Source organism: Delphinapterus leucas, chromosome 12, assembly GCF_059928025.1.
Source record: "Delphinapterus leucas isolate spDelLeu-1000000601 "Yukka" chromosome 12, BTC_Dleu_Yukka2, whole genome shotgun sequence".
Lineage (NCBI taxonomy): Eukaryota > Metazoa > Chordata > Mammalia > Artiodactyla > Monodontidae > Delphinapterus > Delphinapterus leucas.
Genome location: NC_143140.1, coordinates 48,719,672 through 48,735,141, shown reverse-complemented (window position 1 = coordinate 48,735,141; position 15,470 = coordinate 48,719,672). Strand labels below are relative to the sequence as shown.

Here is a 15,470-nt window from a genome sequence, read left to right as displayed (position 1 = left end):
GCACACTCCAAATAGCCACCTGGTGGTCAAATAGGGATTGAACCAAAAAAAAATCTACTATACTCTATTACGTTTTCTACAAAATTGTGCTCACAGCATTTTTTCCTGTTTCCCATTACCCTGGGCTAATCTCTCTCTCTCTTCTGCGTATAAATACTCAATTCAGAAAAGAAAATTTGCAATCGTTGCCCTTTCTTTTTTTTTTTTCCAACGTCTTTATTGGAGTATAATTGCTTTACAATGTTGTGTTAGTTTCTGCTGTATAAAAAAGTGAATCAGCTATATGCATACGTATATCCCCATATCCCCTCCATCTTGCGTTTCCCTCCCACTCTCTTTATCCCACCCCTCTAGGTGGTTGCAAAGCAGAGCTAATCTCCCTGTGCTATGCAACTGCTTCCCACTAGCTATCTATTTTACATTTGGTAGTGTATAGATGTCTTAGTTACTCTCTCACTTTGCCCCAGCTTACTTCCCCCTCCTTGTGTCCTGAAGTCCATTCTCTACATCTGTGTCTTGATTCTTGCCCTGCCCCTAGGTTCTTCAGAACCTTTTTTTTTTTTAGATTCCATATATATGTGTTAGCATACGGTATTTGTTTTTCTCTTTCTGACTTACTTCACTCTGTGTGACAGACTCTAGGTCCATCTACCTCATTACAAATAACTCAGTTTCGTTTCTTTTTATGGCTGAGTAATATTCCATTGTATATATGTGCCACATCTTCTTTATCCATTCATCTGTCAGTGGACACTTAGGTTGCTTCCATGTCCTGGCTGTTGTAAATAGTGCTGCAGTGAACATTGTGGTACATGACTCTTTTTGAATTATGGTTTTCTCAGGGTATATGCCCAATAGTGGGATTGCTGGGTCATATGGTAGTTCTAATTTTAGGGTTATTTTTAGTTGTTTTTTTTTTGTGGTACACAGGCCTCTCACTGTTGTGGCCTCTCCCATTGCGGAGCACAGGCTCCGGACGTGCAGGCTCAGCGGCCATGGCTCACGGGCCCAGCCGCTCCGCAGCATGTGGGATCTTCCCGGACTGGGGCACAAACCCATGTCCCCTGCATCGGCAGGCGGACCCTCAACCATTGCACCACCAGGGAAGCCCTATTTTTAGTTTTTTAAGGAACCTCTACTGTTCTCCATAGTGGCTGTATCAATTTACATTCCCACCAACAGTGCAAGAGGGTTCCCTTTTCTCCACACCCTGTCCAGCATTTATTGTTTGTAGAATTTTTGATGATGGCCATTCTGACCTGTATGTGGTGATACCTCACTGTAGTTTTGATTTGCATTTCTCTAATGATTAGTGATATTGAGCATCTTTTCATGTGTTTGTTGGCAACCTGTATATCTTCTTTGGAGAAATGTCTATTTAGGTCTTCTGCCCATTTTTGGATTGGGCTGTTTGTTTCTTTGATATTGAGCTACATAAGCTGCTTGTATGCTTTGGAGATTAATCCTTTGTCAGTTGCTTCATTTGCAAATATTTTCTCCCATTCTGAGGGTTGTCTTTTTTATGGTTTCCTTTGCTATGCAAAAGCTTTTAGTTTCATTAGGTCCCATTTGTTTATTTTTATTTCCATTTCTCTAGGAGGTGGGTCAAAAAGGATCTTGCTGTGATTTATGTCATAGAGTGTTCTGCCTGTGTTTTCCTCTAAGAGTTTGATAGTGTCTGGCCTTACATTTAGGTCTTTAATCCATTTTGAGTTTATTTTTGTGTATAGTGTTAGGAAGTGTTCTAATTTCATTCTTTTACATGTAGCTGTCCAGTTTTCCCAGCAGCACTTATTGAAGAGGATGTCTTTTCTCCATTGTATACTTTTGCCTCCTTTATCAAAGGTGATCATATGTGTGTGGGTTTATCTCTGGGCTTGCTATCCTGTTCCATTGATCTATATTTCTGTTTTTGTTCCAGTACCATACTGTCTTGATTACTGTAGCTTTGTAGTATAGTCTGAAGTCCAGGAGCCTGATTCCTCCAGCTCTGTTTTTCTTTCTCAAGATTGCTTTGGCTATTTGGGGTCTTTTGTGTTTCCATACAAATTGTGCAATTTTTTGTTCTAGTTCTATGAAAAATGCCAGTGGTAGTTTAATAGGGATTGCACTGAATCTGTAGATTGCTTTGGGTAGTAGAGTCATTTTCACAATGTTGATTCTTCCAATCCAGGAACACAGTATATCTCTCCATCTGTTTGTATCATCTTTAATTTCTCTCATCATTGTCTTATAGTTTTCTGCATACAGGTCTTTTGTCTCCTTAGGTAAGTTTATTCCTAGGTATTTTTTTCTTTTTGTTGCAACAGTAAATGGGAGTGTTTCCTTAATTTCTCTTTCAGATTTTTCATCATTAGTGTATAGGAATGAAAGAGATTTCTGTGCATTAATTTTGTATCCCGCTATTCTACCAAATTCATTGATTAGCTTTAGTAGTTTTCTGGTAGCATCTTTAGGATTCTCTGTGTGTAGTATCATGTCATCTGCAAACAGTGACAGTTTTACTTCTTCTTTTCCAATTTGTATTCCTTTTATTTTTTTTTCTTCTCTGATTGCCGTGGCTACAACTTCCAAAACTATGTTGAATAATAGTCATGAGAGTGAGCAACCTTGCCTTGTTCCTGATCTTAGAGGAAATGGTTTCAGGTTTTCACCATTGAGAACGATGTTGGCTGTGGGTTTGTCATATATGGTCTTTATTATGTTGCAGTAGGTTCCCTCTATGCCTACTTTCTGGAGAGTTTTTATCATAAATGGGTGTTGAATTTTGTCAAAAGCTTTTTCTGCATCGATTGAGATGGTCATATGGTTTTTCTCCTTCAGTTTGTTAATATGGTGTATCACATTGATTGATTTGCATATATTAGAGAATCCTTCATTCCTGGGATAAACCCCATTGATCATGGTGTATGATCCTTTTAATGTGCTGTTGGATTCTGTTTGCTAGTATTTTGTTGAGGATTTTTGCATCTATGTTCATCAGTGATATTGGCCTATAGTTTTCTTTCTTTGTGACATCCTTGTCTGGTTTTGGTAACAGGGTGATGGTGGCCTCGTAGAATGAGTTTGGGAGTGTTCCTCCCTCTGCTATATTTTGGAAGGGTTTGAGAAGGATGGGTGTTAGCTCTTCTCTAAATGTTTGATAGAATTCGCCTGTGAAGCTATCTGGTCCTGGGCTTTTGTCTGTTGGAAGATTTTTAATCACAGTTTCAATTTCAGTGCTTGTCATTTGTTAATATTTTCTATTTCTTCCCGGTTCAGTCTTGGAAGGTTGTGCTTTTCTACGAATTTGTCCATTTCTTCCAGGTTGTCCATTTTATTGGCCTATAGTTGCTTGTAGAAGTCTCTCATGATCCTTTGTATTTCTGCAGTGTAATTTGTTACCTCTCCTTTTTCATTTCTAATTCTATTGATCTGAGTCTTCTTCCTTTTTTTCTGGATGAGTCTGGCTAATGGTTTATCAACTTTATCTTCTCAAAGAACCAGCTTTTAGTTTTATTGATCTTTGCTGTTGTTTCCTTCATTTCTTTTTCATTTATTTCTTATTTCTGATCTGATCTTTATGATTTCTTTCCTTCTGCTAACTTTGGGGTTTTTTTGTTCTTCTTTCCCTAATTCCTCTAGGTGTAAGTTTAGATTGTTTATTTGAGATTTTTCTTGTTTCTTGAGGTAGCATTGTATGCTATAAACTTCCCTCTTAGAACTGCTTTTACTTCATCCCATAGGTTTTGGTTCGTTGTGCTTTCATTGTCATTTGTTTCTACGTATTTTTTGATTTCTTCAGTGATCTCTTGGTTAATTAGTAGTGTATTGTTTAGCCTCCATGTGTTTGTATTTTTTTTACAGTTTTTTTCCTGTAACTGATATCTAGTCTCATAGCGTTGTGGTCAGAAAAGACACTTGATACAATTTCAGTTTTCTTAAATTTACCTAGGCTTGATTTGTGACCCAAGATATGGTCTGTCCTGGAGAATGTTCCATGAGCACTTGATAAGAAAGTGTATTCTGTTGTTTTTGGATGGAATGTCCTATAAATATCAGTTGAGTCCATCTTAATGTGTCATTTAAAACTTGTGTTTCCTTATTCATTTTCATTTTGGATGATCTGTCCGTTGGTGAAAGCGGGGTGTTAAAGTCCCCTACTATTTCGGTGTTACTGTCGATTTCCCCTTTTATGGCTGTTAGCATTGCCATGTGTACTGAGGTGCTCCTATGTTGGGTGCATAAATATTTACAATTGTTATATTTTCTTCTTGTATTGATCCTTTGATCATTACATAGTGTCCTTCTTTGTCTCTTGTAGTAGTCTTTATTTTAAAGTCTATTTTGTCTGATACGAGAATTGCTACTCCAGCTTTCTTTTGATTTCCACTTGCATGGAATACCTTTTTCCATCCCCTCACTTTCAGTCTGTATTTGTCCCTAGGTCTGAATTGGGTCTCTTGTAGACAGCATATGTACGGGTCTTGTTTCTGTATCCAGTCAGACAGTCTATGTCTTTTGGTTGTAGCATTTAATTCATTTACATTTAAGGTGATTATTGATATTTATGTTCCTATTACCATTTTCTTAATTGTTTTGGGTTTGTTTTTGCAGGTCTTTTCCTTGTCTTGTATTTCCTGCCCAGAGAAGTTCCTTTAGCATTTGTTGTAAAGCTGGTTTGGTGGTGAATTCTCTTAACTTTTGCTTTATCTTTAAAGGTTTTAATTTCTCCATTGAATCTGAATGGGATCCTTGCTGGGTAGAGTAATCTTGGTTGTAGGTTTTTCCCTTTCATCACTTTAAATATGTCCTGCTACTCCCTTCTGGCTTGCAGTGTTTCTGCTGAAAAATCAGCTGTTAACCTTATGGGGATTCCCTTGTATGTTATTTGTTGCTTTTCCCTTGCTGCTTTTAATATTTTTTCTTTGTATTTAATTTTTGAGAGTTTGATTAATATGTGTCTTGGCGTGTTTCTCTTTGGGTTTATCCTGTATGGGACTCTCTGCGCTTCCTGGACTTGACTGACTATTTCCTTTCCCATGTTAGGGAAGTTTTCGACTATAATCTCTTCAAATATTTTCTCAGTCTCTTTCTTTTTCTCTTCTTCTTCTGGGACCCCTATAATTCGAATGTTGGTGCATTTAATTTTGTCCCAGAGGTCTTTGAGACTGTCCTCAATTCTTTTCATTCTTTTTTCTTTATTCTGCTCTTCAGTAGTTATTTCCACTATTTTATCTTTCAGGTCACTTATCCATTCTTCTGCCTCAGTTATTCTGCTGTTGATTCATTTTACAGTATTTTTAATTTCAGTAATTGTGTTGCTCATCAGTCTTTGTTTGCTCTTTAGTTCTTCTAGGTCCTTTTTAAATGTTTCTTGTATTTTCTCCATTCTGTTTCCGAGATTTTGGATCATCTTTACTATCATTACTCTGAATTCTTTTTCAGGTAGGTTGCCTATTTCGTCTTCATTTATTTGGTCTTGTGGGTTTTACCTTGCTCCGTCTGTAATGTATTTTTTTGTAGGGTTTGTTTTTTGATGGGTGGTACTGTATTTCTGTCTCACTGGTTGTTTGACCTGAGACGTCCAGCAGTGGAGTTTGCAGGCAGTTAGATAGAGTTGGGTTTTGGTGCTGAGATGAGGACCTCCGGGAGGCCTCACTCCGATTGATATTCCCTGGGGTCTGAGGTTCTCTGTTAGTCCAGCAGTTTGGACTGGGAGTTCCCACCACAGGAACTTGGGCCCAACCTCCAGCCTGGGAACCAAGATCTCACAAGCTTCATGGCACGGTTAAAAAAAAAGAGAGAGAGAGAGAGAGAAAAAGGAGCAGTACAATATCAAAGAATAAAAAAATAAAATTAGAAAGATAGAAAATACATTAGGAAAAATAAAACTATAATTGAAAGAACTGCAACAAGGTAAAATAAAACCACAACAGAAAAAAGAAAGGGTGGGGGGAACAAGCCAAAAGGAGAGAACAATGACAAAGTATAAAGAATAAAATAAAATTAGAAAAATAAAAGATTAGGAAAAATCAAAATATTAAAGAATCAACAACATTGAATCAACAAAGCAAAACAGAACCCCAATCTAAAAGACGAAAAAAGAAAAGAAAAGAAAAAAAAAAAGCCTTGGCTATGGGGGTGGAGTTTAGGTGGGGGTGTAACTTAGGCAGAGGCAGGGTTTAGGGTGGGGCAGGACCTAGGTGGTTGGTGGGGGGGGTGTGTTCAAGTGTGGGGCAGGGCCTCTCAGAGGGGAGAGGCAGCACGTGGAAAGGAGGGCCTCTGGAGTGTGGAGTTCCAGAGTTTGGAGGTAGGGCCCTGAGTGAGGGTGTGTGGGTGGGGTTTAGGCCCAGCGTATTGGGGTGGGTCTCCGAGTGTAGAGGTGGGGCCCTGGGTGGGGGTGTAGGGGCGGGGCTTGGGCTCCGCTTTGCAGGAGGGAGGCTTGGAGGGCACAGGATTAGGCCCGGGAGCCCAACAGGTTCCCCGGTGCCTAAGTAGACAGGGAAAGTGCTGGCCCTGTTCCCTTCCATTTCCTCGCACCACTCCTGCACCGTCTCCCCCGTCGCTGCTGGACCCCTAACCATGGGTGGGTCCCACTGGGTGTAGGAACTCCTGCCCTCCCCCAGCCACCCCTCAGCCGGTCCCAGAGGTCCAGCCTTTACTTTTGCTCCCCCTTTCGTTCCTCCCATTCCTTCCGGACCCGCACGGCTAGAGGGCACTTAGGTGGGCAGAGGATCAGGCCTGGGATCTCATCAGGTTCCTGGGGGTCCATGTGGGCAGAGGACGCCTGGCCATGCTCCCTTTTGATCCTCTGCCCTTCCAGTGGTCCCCCAATTTCCCCCTTCGGTCATGGGATTCCTTCCCCTCCCCAGCCGCCCCTCAGGGGCAGCAGTCCTGGGCCATCTCCAGTTCTCCTCCCCCTTCACTCCCCCCATGCCCCACGTCCTACCCAGTCGGTGGGGGTTCCTCCCATCCCCTAGGTGTCTGTAGTCCCCCACTGGTGTCTGGTAGGTGCCCTAGTTTTGAGGAGATGTGAATCCACGTTCTCCTATTATGCCATCTTGACTCTGCCCCCCTTGTCCCTTTCTTACCCACGTCTTTACTGATAACACTTAGTACATCTCTCTCTCCATCTCTTCATTCCATATGTTGGCTTAGAAAAAAATGCCCCTAAGAACACTAATGCATTTTATGTAAAGGAATAAAAAGGCAAAATTTGAGTGGGCAATTTGACCTGGTATATGAATAAGTCAACCTCCAAGACTCTTTTCGACCTGAAATTGTCTTCAGTCTTCTCCATAGTCTTTCCACATGTTCATTGTTTTCTAATTAAAGTGGGTTTTTTTTTTGTTTTGTTTGGGTTTGGAGAGAGGTTTTCCATTTCACATTTTTGTACATGCTTATCATTTAAAAGAATAAATCCTAAAGAGTATATATTTAAAAGTAAAAGTTATTTTCATTAGCTCCCCATTTTACTTGGTTTGATTTTTTTTAATATTACTTGTTTTTTAAAAAAATAGAAACAGCAATATATATTTCTTAAGGAAAGTGGTGGATTTTTGGAAATTTGTTTCATTGTTCCATATGCCTTATACATGCATAATTAATGTTCTTATATTTTAAAAAGTACTTAATAACAAAGTTACTAATGAATGCATGCACTATTACATACATGTACATGGTAAAAAATTTGACATCATGACAAAAAGATTACCACAATAATGTTCATTGCAGCTCTATTTACAATAGCCAGGACATGGAAGCAACGTAAGTGTCTATCAACAGATGAATGGATAAAGAAGATGTGGCACATATATACAATGGAATATTACTCAGCCATAAAAGGAAACAAAATTGAGTTATTTGTAGTGAGGTGGATGGACCTAGAGTCTGTCATACAGAGTGAAGTAAGTCAGAAAGAGAAAAACAAATACTGTATGCTAACATATATATGGAATCTAAAAAGGAAAAAATTGTTCTGAAGAACCTAGGGGCAGGACAGGAATAAAGACGCAGACATAGAGAATGGACTTGAGGACATGGGGAGGGGGAAGGGTAAGCTGGGACGAAGTTAGAGAGTGGCATGGACATATATACACTACCAAATGTAAAATAGATAGCTAGTGGGAAGCAGCTGCATAGCACAGGGAGATCAGCTCGGTGCTTTGTGACCACCTAGAGGGGTGGGATAGGGAGGATGGGAGGGAGACACAAGAGGGAGGAGATATGGGGATATATGTATATGTATAGCTGATTCACTTTGTTATAAAGCAGAAACTAACACACCATTGTAAAGCAATTATACTACAATAAAGATGTTAAAAAAAAAAGACAAAAGGATTTCCATTGAAAAGTAAGCTTCTCTCCCACCTGACTAAGCAGTCCACTTCCCCAAAAGCAATAAACAGTTTTATATTTTTTGTCTCTTTGCAGACATTTTCTATGCATGTACTTAACATTTTTAACATACATGGAAGCATACTACACTCGTTCCATTTATCCGTGTATTATGGTGGTCTTTCCATTTTAGGACACGTAGATCTGGCTCATTCTTTTGAAAATTTTAAAGGCTACAGAGTTTTCCATTCTGTAGTTTTTATGGAAGCCACATAATTTATGTAACCAGTTCCCAACTGATAGACATTTAGGTTTTTAGTCTTTTTAACTTATAAAAAACTGAAAATATTACCATCTTTGGTGAACATCTTTGTGCATATATTTTGGCTACATATATGAATATATCTACAGGCTTATTCTCAAGAGTATAAATGCTAGATCAAAGGATATGTCTTTTTATCTAATTGAAGTATAGTTGATTTACAACATTATATTAGTTTCAGGTGTACAACATAGTGATTCAATTTTTTTTTTTTTTTTTTTTTTTTGCGGTATGCGGGCCTCTCACTGTTGTGGCCTTTCCCGTTGCGGAGCACAGGCTCCAGACGTGCAGGCTCAGCGGCCGTGGCTCACGGGCCCAGCTGCTCCGTGGCATGTGTCATCTTCCCGGACCGGGGCATGAACCCATGTCCCCTGCATCGCCAGGCGGACTCTCAACCACTGTGTCACGAGGGAAGCCCAGCAATGCTTTTTAAATAACAGTATCTCTACGATTGTCTTAATCTTTTACTTGCCTCTGCAGATAACACTAATGCTTCATCAGTTCTAATGTAATGGACATAAGACATATCCAACACCTAAATTTCAAGAGCAAAGGAAAAAGTAATGAACTTCTGATGAAACCCAAGTGAAGAAAATATCCAAAACCTATGGGAAAGTTATGTAGAATGCAAACTCCTCTAACAGATAAGGTTATGCCATAATTTTGCAGCTGAAATGTTCAGGATCTTAATCTATTTTTGCGAAGTAAAAGTAAAGTTGAGGGCTTCCCTGGTGGCGCAGTGGTTGAGAGTCCGCCTGGGGATGCAGGGAACACGGGTTCGTGCCCCGGTCTGGGAAGATCCCACATGCTGCGGAGCGGCTGGGCCCGTGAGCCATGGCCGCTGAGCCTGCGCGACCGGAGCCTGTGCTCCACAACGGGAGAGGCCACAACAGTGAGAGGCCTCCGTACCACAAAAAAAAAAAAACAAAAAAAGTTATTATAAAATAATGGCTGTATTTCCCTGTACTGTACAAAATATCCTTGTTGCTTATTTATTTTATACATAGTGTTTTTTATCTCTTAATCCCCTGCCTCTATCTTGACCGTCTCCCCTTCTCTCTTCCCACTGGTAACCCCTAATTTGTTCTGTCCTTTTAAAATTTTGGTAGATATTTCTAAGTTGTCCTCCAAAGATATCTACCAAATTCTACTCCCATCACTAAGGAGAGCCTTGCATTTACATTTCTTCAACAGATGGCATGCAAGATAAATACAAAATATAAATCCTTTATTAAATTTATATGATCTGAGTAATTACCAGTAGTCTACTAATTTTTCATTGCCAGGTATATGTGTATTACTGGTACAATGATGGCTATAATTCTAGCTGTAATCATTAATCATCCAACATATATCTTGTTTTTCTTACCCAGAGTTTATTCTTACTGTCTTAGAAAGATAACAAAGGATTACAGTTAAGAAGAGTTTTTATTAGCATAGGAAAATAAGTGTAAAAAGCAAAATATTACATTTTTTGCATTATATGTCAAAGAGAAAATGTGCATAGGCAAAAAGCTAGCTATTGTGTAGTTGACAACATACAATTCTTATGATTTTTTTTTTCAGGAAAAACTGTAATTAAAAATCTGCCTAGTATGTACAAAACTCTAAATTTAAGTAGCCCTCAGAGGATTAATAGGTAGGAGTTTCAAACTAAAAAATATCTGTCTTTTCCGTTTAAAGTATAGGTAAAACTATAATTAACTGGGTAGAAAGTAAAAGGTAAAATCAACAGACTTTGGTTTGAATGTACGACCACCTGGACTAGTCATTCTCTTTCTCAAATAGAAATTGCGAAAATTCAGAGGCACTGCATGTACTCTAGACAGATAGTTTTAAGTGTGTGTTGTCATTAAGAAATTACAGCATAAGCAGATTTTCTAAAAGAAAAACGTGAATTGATTTAAGCTAATCTTAGAAGTAAAAATCTAGTTTTAATTTGTGGAGTGTTAAATTGTGAATGTGTCCTTTATAACCATTTTTTTCTGTAATTTTACACGTGTATTTCCTTAGAGTCTTAGTGAAACATACTTCTTTCAGCATGTCTCAAAAAATGTTTAAAAGTGTGATTTTTATTTCCTTTTATAGATACAAAATCTTACTCTAATCAGTGTGGAATTACATGCTCGAACTAGACGAGACTTAGAACCAGATCCTGAATTTGACCCAATCTGTGCTCTGTTCTACTGCATCTCATCTGACACTCCACTGCTGGATACAGACAAAACAGAACTCACAGGTGTAATAGTGATTGATAAAGACAAGACAGTCTCTAGTCAAGGTATTGTTCATTTTTATTAATTTTATACCTACCTACACTAGGATGAGCCTTTTAATGGCACAGTTTCTTTGCTCAAGATCTAAACCAAGCATAAGGAACTCCTCTGTAAAATGTTTGCTGAGGTGGGAGTAGGAAATGTTGTCTATAGCTTTGTCCTAAATTCATTATTCTTGAATTATTGTTAGAAGTCAGAAATAATACAATATAAAGAGCTTAATAAAATTTCTAATTAGCATATCTAATTTGATCTAAATATTATTATATAAAATACTAATTGTTAATACTGAAGTCAAATAATTGTGTAGGTTGGGTGGACAGCCTTCCTTATATATGCATGCTGGTATTTTGCTGCTAATACAGAGTTTCTCTTTACTTTAAGGAGTTAAGTTACTACTGTAAGTTAATGGTTTATAAAAGACTTAAGATATATTCTAATTTTGTTGATATCTCTTCCTAAATACATACACTTTTGGTTCAGAGGTTCTTCATATAGGATACCATGTAAGGCAGTTTATAAAATACCAGGTGTTCCTCTGCAATTTTAAATAGTAATATGTGAATTCAGTCAATTGAGGAGGAAGTCTTAACATATAACAAAATTGTACAGGAATTTGCAGTTTAATCAGTGATGTGCTTGAGCTGGCTTGTACCAGTTCACAAGCCAATTGCTAAATTTTCATGAATTTTTTTGAACTAGTTGATGTCACATTGGTAGTTTCAAATTAGCCATGGTGGGAAGTTTTCACATCTTGGATATAGACAAGAAGTACAAATCAGGGCTTTTTTTTTTTTTTCCTGGAGAGGTGCTTATAAGCATTCTCCAGCATACCACTGAGTAAAATATTCTCCACTAAGCAAGCCTCTTCCTGTAGGAAGAAACAAAGTAATTTTTCTTTTTGGGTGACACGTTATCTGGGGAATTTTGTGAATGTAGACTTTTCAGGAAAATAATTGAAAATATGAAATTTGAATTTTCAGTTACATGTACTAGAAAACCTTTAAGAAAATTTTCAAGAAACTGAGCTAATTACATATTTACTTTGGGGAATGCTGTCTCATTTTAAAGTATTTTAGGTGCATAGTCTTACTCAAAAGTAAGGGATAATAGTACTTAAACAATTATATATAATAAATATTTTGTTTATTCTTAGATATCAGATATCAGACCCCATTGCTTATTAGATCTGGAATTACAGGACTAGAAGTTACCTATGCTGCTGATGAGAAGGCACTTTTTCAAGAAATTGCACATATAATAAAGAGGTATTGTTTTGTATTTTCTGATTTTTTTTCCAGTTTTTGTTCAGAGTCCTTTTGTGCTACTGTTGATTGATATAGGTGAAAGTTAAAAATAGGAAGTGATGGGCTTCCCTGATGGTGTGGTGGTTAGGAATCCACCTGCCAGTGCAGGGGACACAGGTTCAAGCCCTGGTCTGGGAAGATCCCACATGATGCCGTGGAGCAACTAAGCCCGTGCGCCACAACTACTGAGCCTGCGCTCTAGAACCTGCGAGCCACAACTACTAAAGCCCATGTGCCACAACTACTGAAGCCCATGTGCCACAACTACTGAAGCCCACACACCTAGATCCTGTGCTCCGCAACGAGAAGCCACCGCAAGGAGAAGCCCATGCACTGCGACGAAGAGTAGCCTCCACTCGCTGCAACTAGAGGAAGCCCACGTGCAGCAACAAAGACCCAACTCAGCCACAAATAAATAAATAAAAAAGAAAAAAAATTATAAAAGAATTAAAAAAAATAGGAAGCGAATCCCTTCCTATGGCCCTTGAAAGAAAAGTTAGCCCGGAAAGGATTTTACCCTCATCTCCAACCACCATCACCATTTCCAGCAGATTAGGAATAAGAAAAGGAGTATTCTACTCTCAGGATTTGGGGCCAGTGAAAGAGAAATATTGGCTTAGCCTCTAGCTTTCCCAGTTGGATTTTAGCATTTTTCTATGGTGATGAAATAATGGGTAACTGTACTAAAGTTAAATTGTATTATTCATTAAATAGTCTTCTACCTTGGGAGCCAGCCACCATTTCAGTACCTTTTTTCTTTTTCTTTTTCTTTTTCTCAAGAAAATTTTTTCTGAGTTTTAAATCAGTATTTCCAAAAAACTTTGGAATGTAATTTGTTCATAAATTTAGGACTATCTGGTACATACTCTTTTGTGCACATAGTTTCTTGAAAATCTCTTTTGACCATTTGATAGTTGGCTTTGATGCTTGATAGTAGAATCTTGTCAAAATTTATGAAAGAGTTTTTAACCAAAAAAATTTTAATTTAAAAATTAAACAAGTGGATCTCTTTTGCATTTTCTCAAGAGTATAACTCTTAGTAGCCATTGCCCATTGCTAGATGTAGGTTTTTAAAGAAAATACTCTGGATCCTGATGTATGGATAAAAGCTGTCCTTGAGCGTGTTGTTACGCTCAAGCCTTTCTGTTCTGCTTTTGTAGTCGAACTTTTTCCTATAAAACTGAGATGATATCCTGCATTAAAGATCAAGGTGGGGCTTCCCTGGTGGCGCAGTGGTTGAGTCCACCTGCCGATGCAGGGGACACGGGTTTGTGCCCCGGTCCGGGAAGATCCCACATGCCGCGGAGCGGCTGGGCCCGTGAGCCATGGCCGCTGAGCCTGCGCGTCCGGAGCCTGTGCTCCGCAACGGGAGAGGCCACAACAGTGAGAGGCCCGCGTACCGCAAAAAAAAAAAAAAGGTCAAGGTGATGTTTTACTGACTCAACATCTGATTGCATCCCAGATGGGTTAACATAAACCATTTTGAAAATCAGAAAACCAGAAAACGTTTTCAGTGAAACAAAATTAGATTAAATGTCAAAGCATAAAAGAAATGATATGCTGCTACCCACCACTCTAGGGAGGAAAAAAGAGGAATGTATTTTTACTATTTATTGCACTGGTGACTGGATGGATTCCCATCCATTTGAGTCTTGCCATTGTCAGTCCTATCTTTTATCTTCTCATAGAGATATCAACATGTCAGGTACTTTCAGTGCCCCCACTGCAAGCAGCTTAGCAAAAGGAACATGTAAGAGTTTTAGGCAGATACCATTTTATGGGCCAGCACATATCCAGTAATGTCCCTGGGCTTTGTATGCTTGTCTTCTCCTTGTTAGGTTTATTCCCAGCAATAGGATTACCTGTGAACATTGAGAATCTTGTCAATCATTTGCAAGTGTAGTAACTTTCTTAAATGTCCATAACATGAATTATACTGGTTGTTAAGAAAAATGCAGTAAACAAAATAAAACTAACTTCTGGTTCTTATTCAAAAGATGATATGGCTATTAGAAAAAGAAGAAAAATGCTTAAATATCAACATTTCAATTCTGTAATGTCCTTTATATATTAGTCCAAACAGCTCCCTAAAAGATTATTTCCTTCTTATACCTCATTTGTTGAGCACCTACTCTACACAGGTTTTGCTAAGAGCGTAGGCTTGGGAGTCAGCCAGCTCTGTCTTTTTGTCTTGAGCAAGTTACTTATCTCTCTAAACTTTGGTTTCCTCATCTGTAAAAGGGGTAATAGATACGAGAATTAAGTGAGATAAAGCACATAAAACTCTTAGCCTGGTCAGTACTTAAATGTTAACTCTATGTGTAAGGTACAGTTCTTAAGTGCTGAATATAAGATTGAATAAGATATAGATGTATATTCTCAAAGAGTTTTATTGTCTTTATTTTTCTGTTCTTAATATTTACCTGCTCAGGTGGCAAACACATAAAATAATGCAAAGCGATATTACACAAGTAAAATCAAATTCATTATCTTCTTGTCACAAACATTTTCCTCTTTCTGTATTTCCTTGAACTATTAATTTCACATTTCCCCGGACTCCCTAACTTAAATAATTTAAGTTTTGAGTCCTACCTTTTTTTCTTCTCTAATCCATGCATTACATCCTATCCATTTAACCTCAGAATTATCTTTCAAGATCATTCCTTCTCCCCTCCCCCTCCCCATGCCCATTGCCACTCCCCTAGTTAGAGCCCCCTCACCTCTCATCTGTACAGATGTTATTGGGTTATCTAAAATATTAATTGTAAAGCAGCTTTTTTCTGCCTAAGCAAATAAAATTATTTTCTTATTTGCTGCTTTTTCTGATGCTTCATCAGAAGCACAGTTTTGTTCTTCACTACTAATCCTATCTACCCAACCTTCTTCTTTCTATAACTTTTAGAAACCTGGTAGAGTGAATAAAATTTACAAAAATTGCAGAACAAGTCACCAAGATTTTGTTACTGTCACTGAATGTTTTCACAGAAGAAATATGGAATCCTTGGGACTTTGAACTTGAAAAAGATGTTTTATGAGCTTTGAGAGTCTTGTAAAACTAAACAGCCTCTAGGTCAAAAAATAAATATAATAGATCTGAAAAATACTGAAATGGCAGTTTTTCTAAAAGAACAAAATCTATTAATAAATCCATTAAGAGAAGCATTAAGGGTAGCTTTCTGTTTTTTCAGTGGTAATCTCTGAGCAGTAGAAGTTTATAAAATAGGTACTTGTTAATTGAGAAAAAAA

General features: G+C 38.1%; 1 protein-coding gene across 8 annotated transcripts in view; it reads left to right on the top strand.

The window, feature by feature from the left end:
* REV3L (REV3 like, DNA directed polymerase zeta catalytic subunit) overlaps positions 1 to 15,470 on the top strand; it is a 187,727-nt gene that overhangs the window by 118,314 nt on the left and 53,943 nt on the right. For all 8 annotated transcript variants that reach the window (XM_089921939.1, XM_089921940.1, XM_089921941.1 and 5 more), the window contains 2 exons: positions 10,730 to 10,922; positions 12,074 to 12,185. In XM_089921939.1, the coding sequence (XP_089778065.1) occupies positions 10,730 to 10,922; positions 12,074 to 12,185 (305 nt within the window). The remainder of the gene's footprint in view (positions 1 to 10,729; positions 10,923 to 12,073; positions 12,186 to 15,470) is intronic.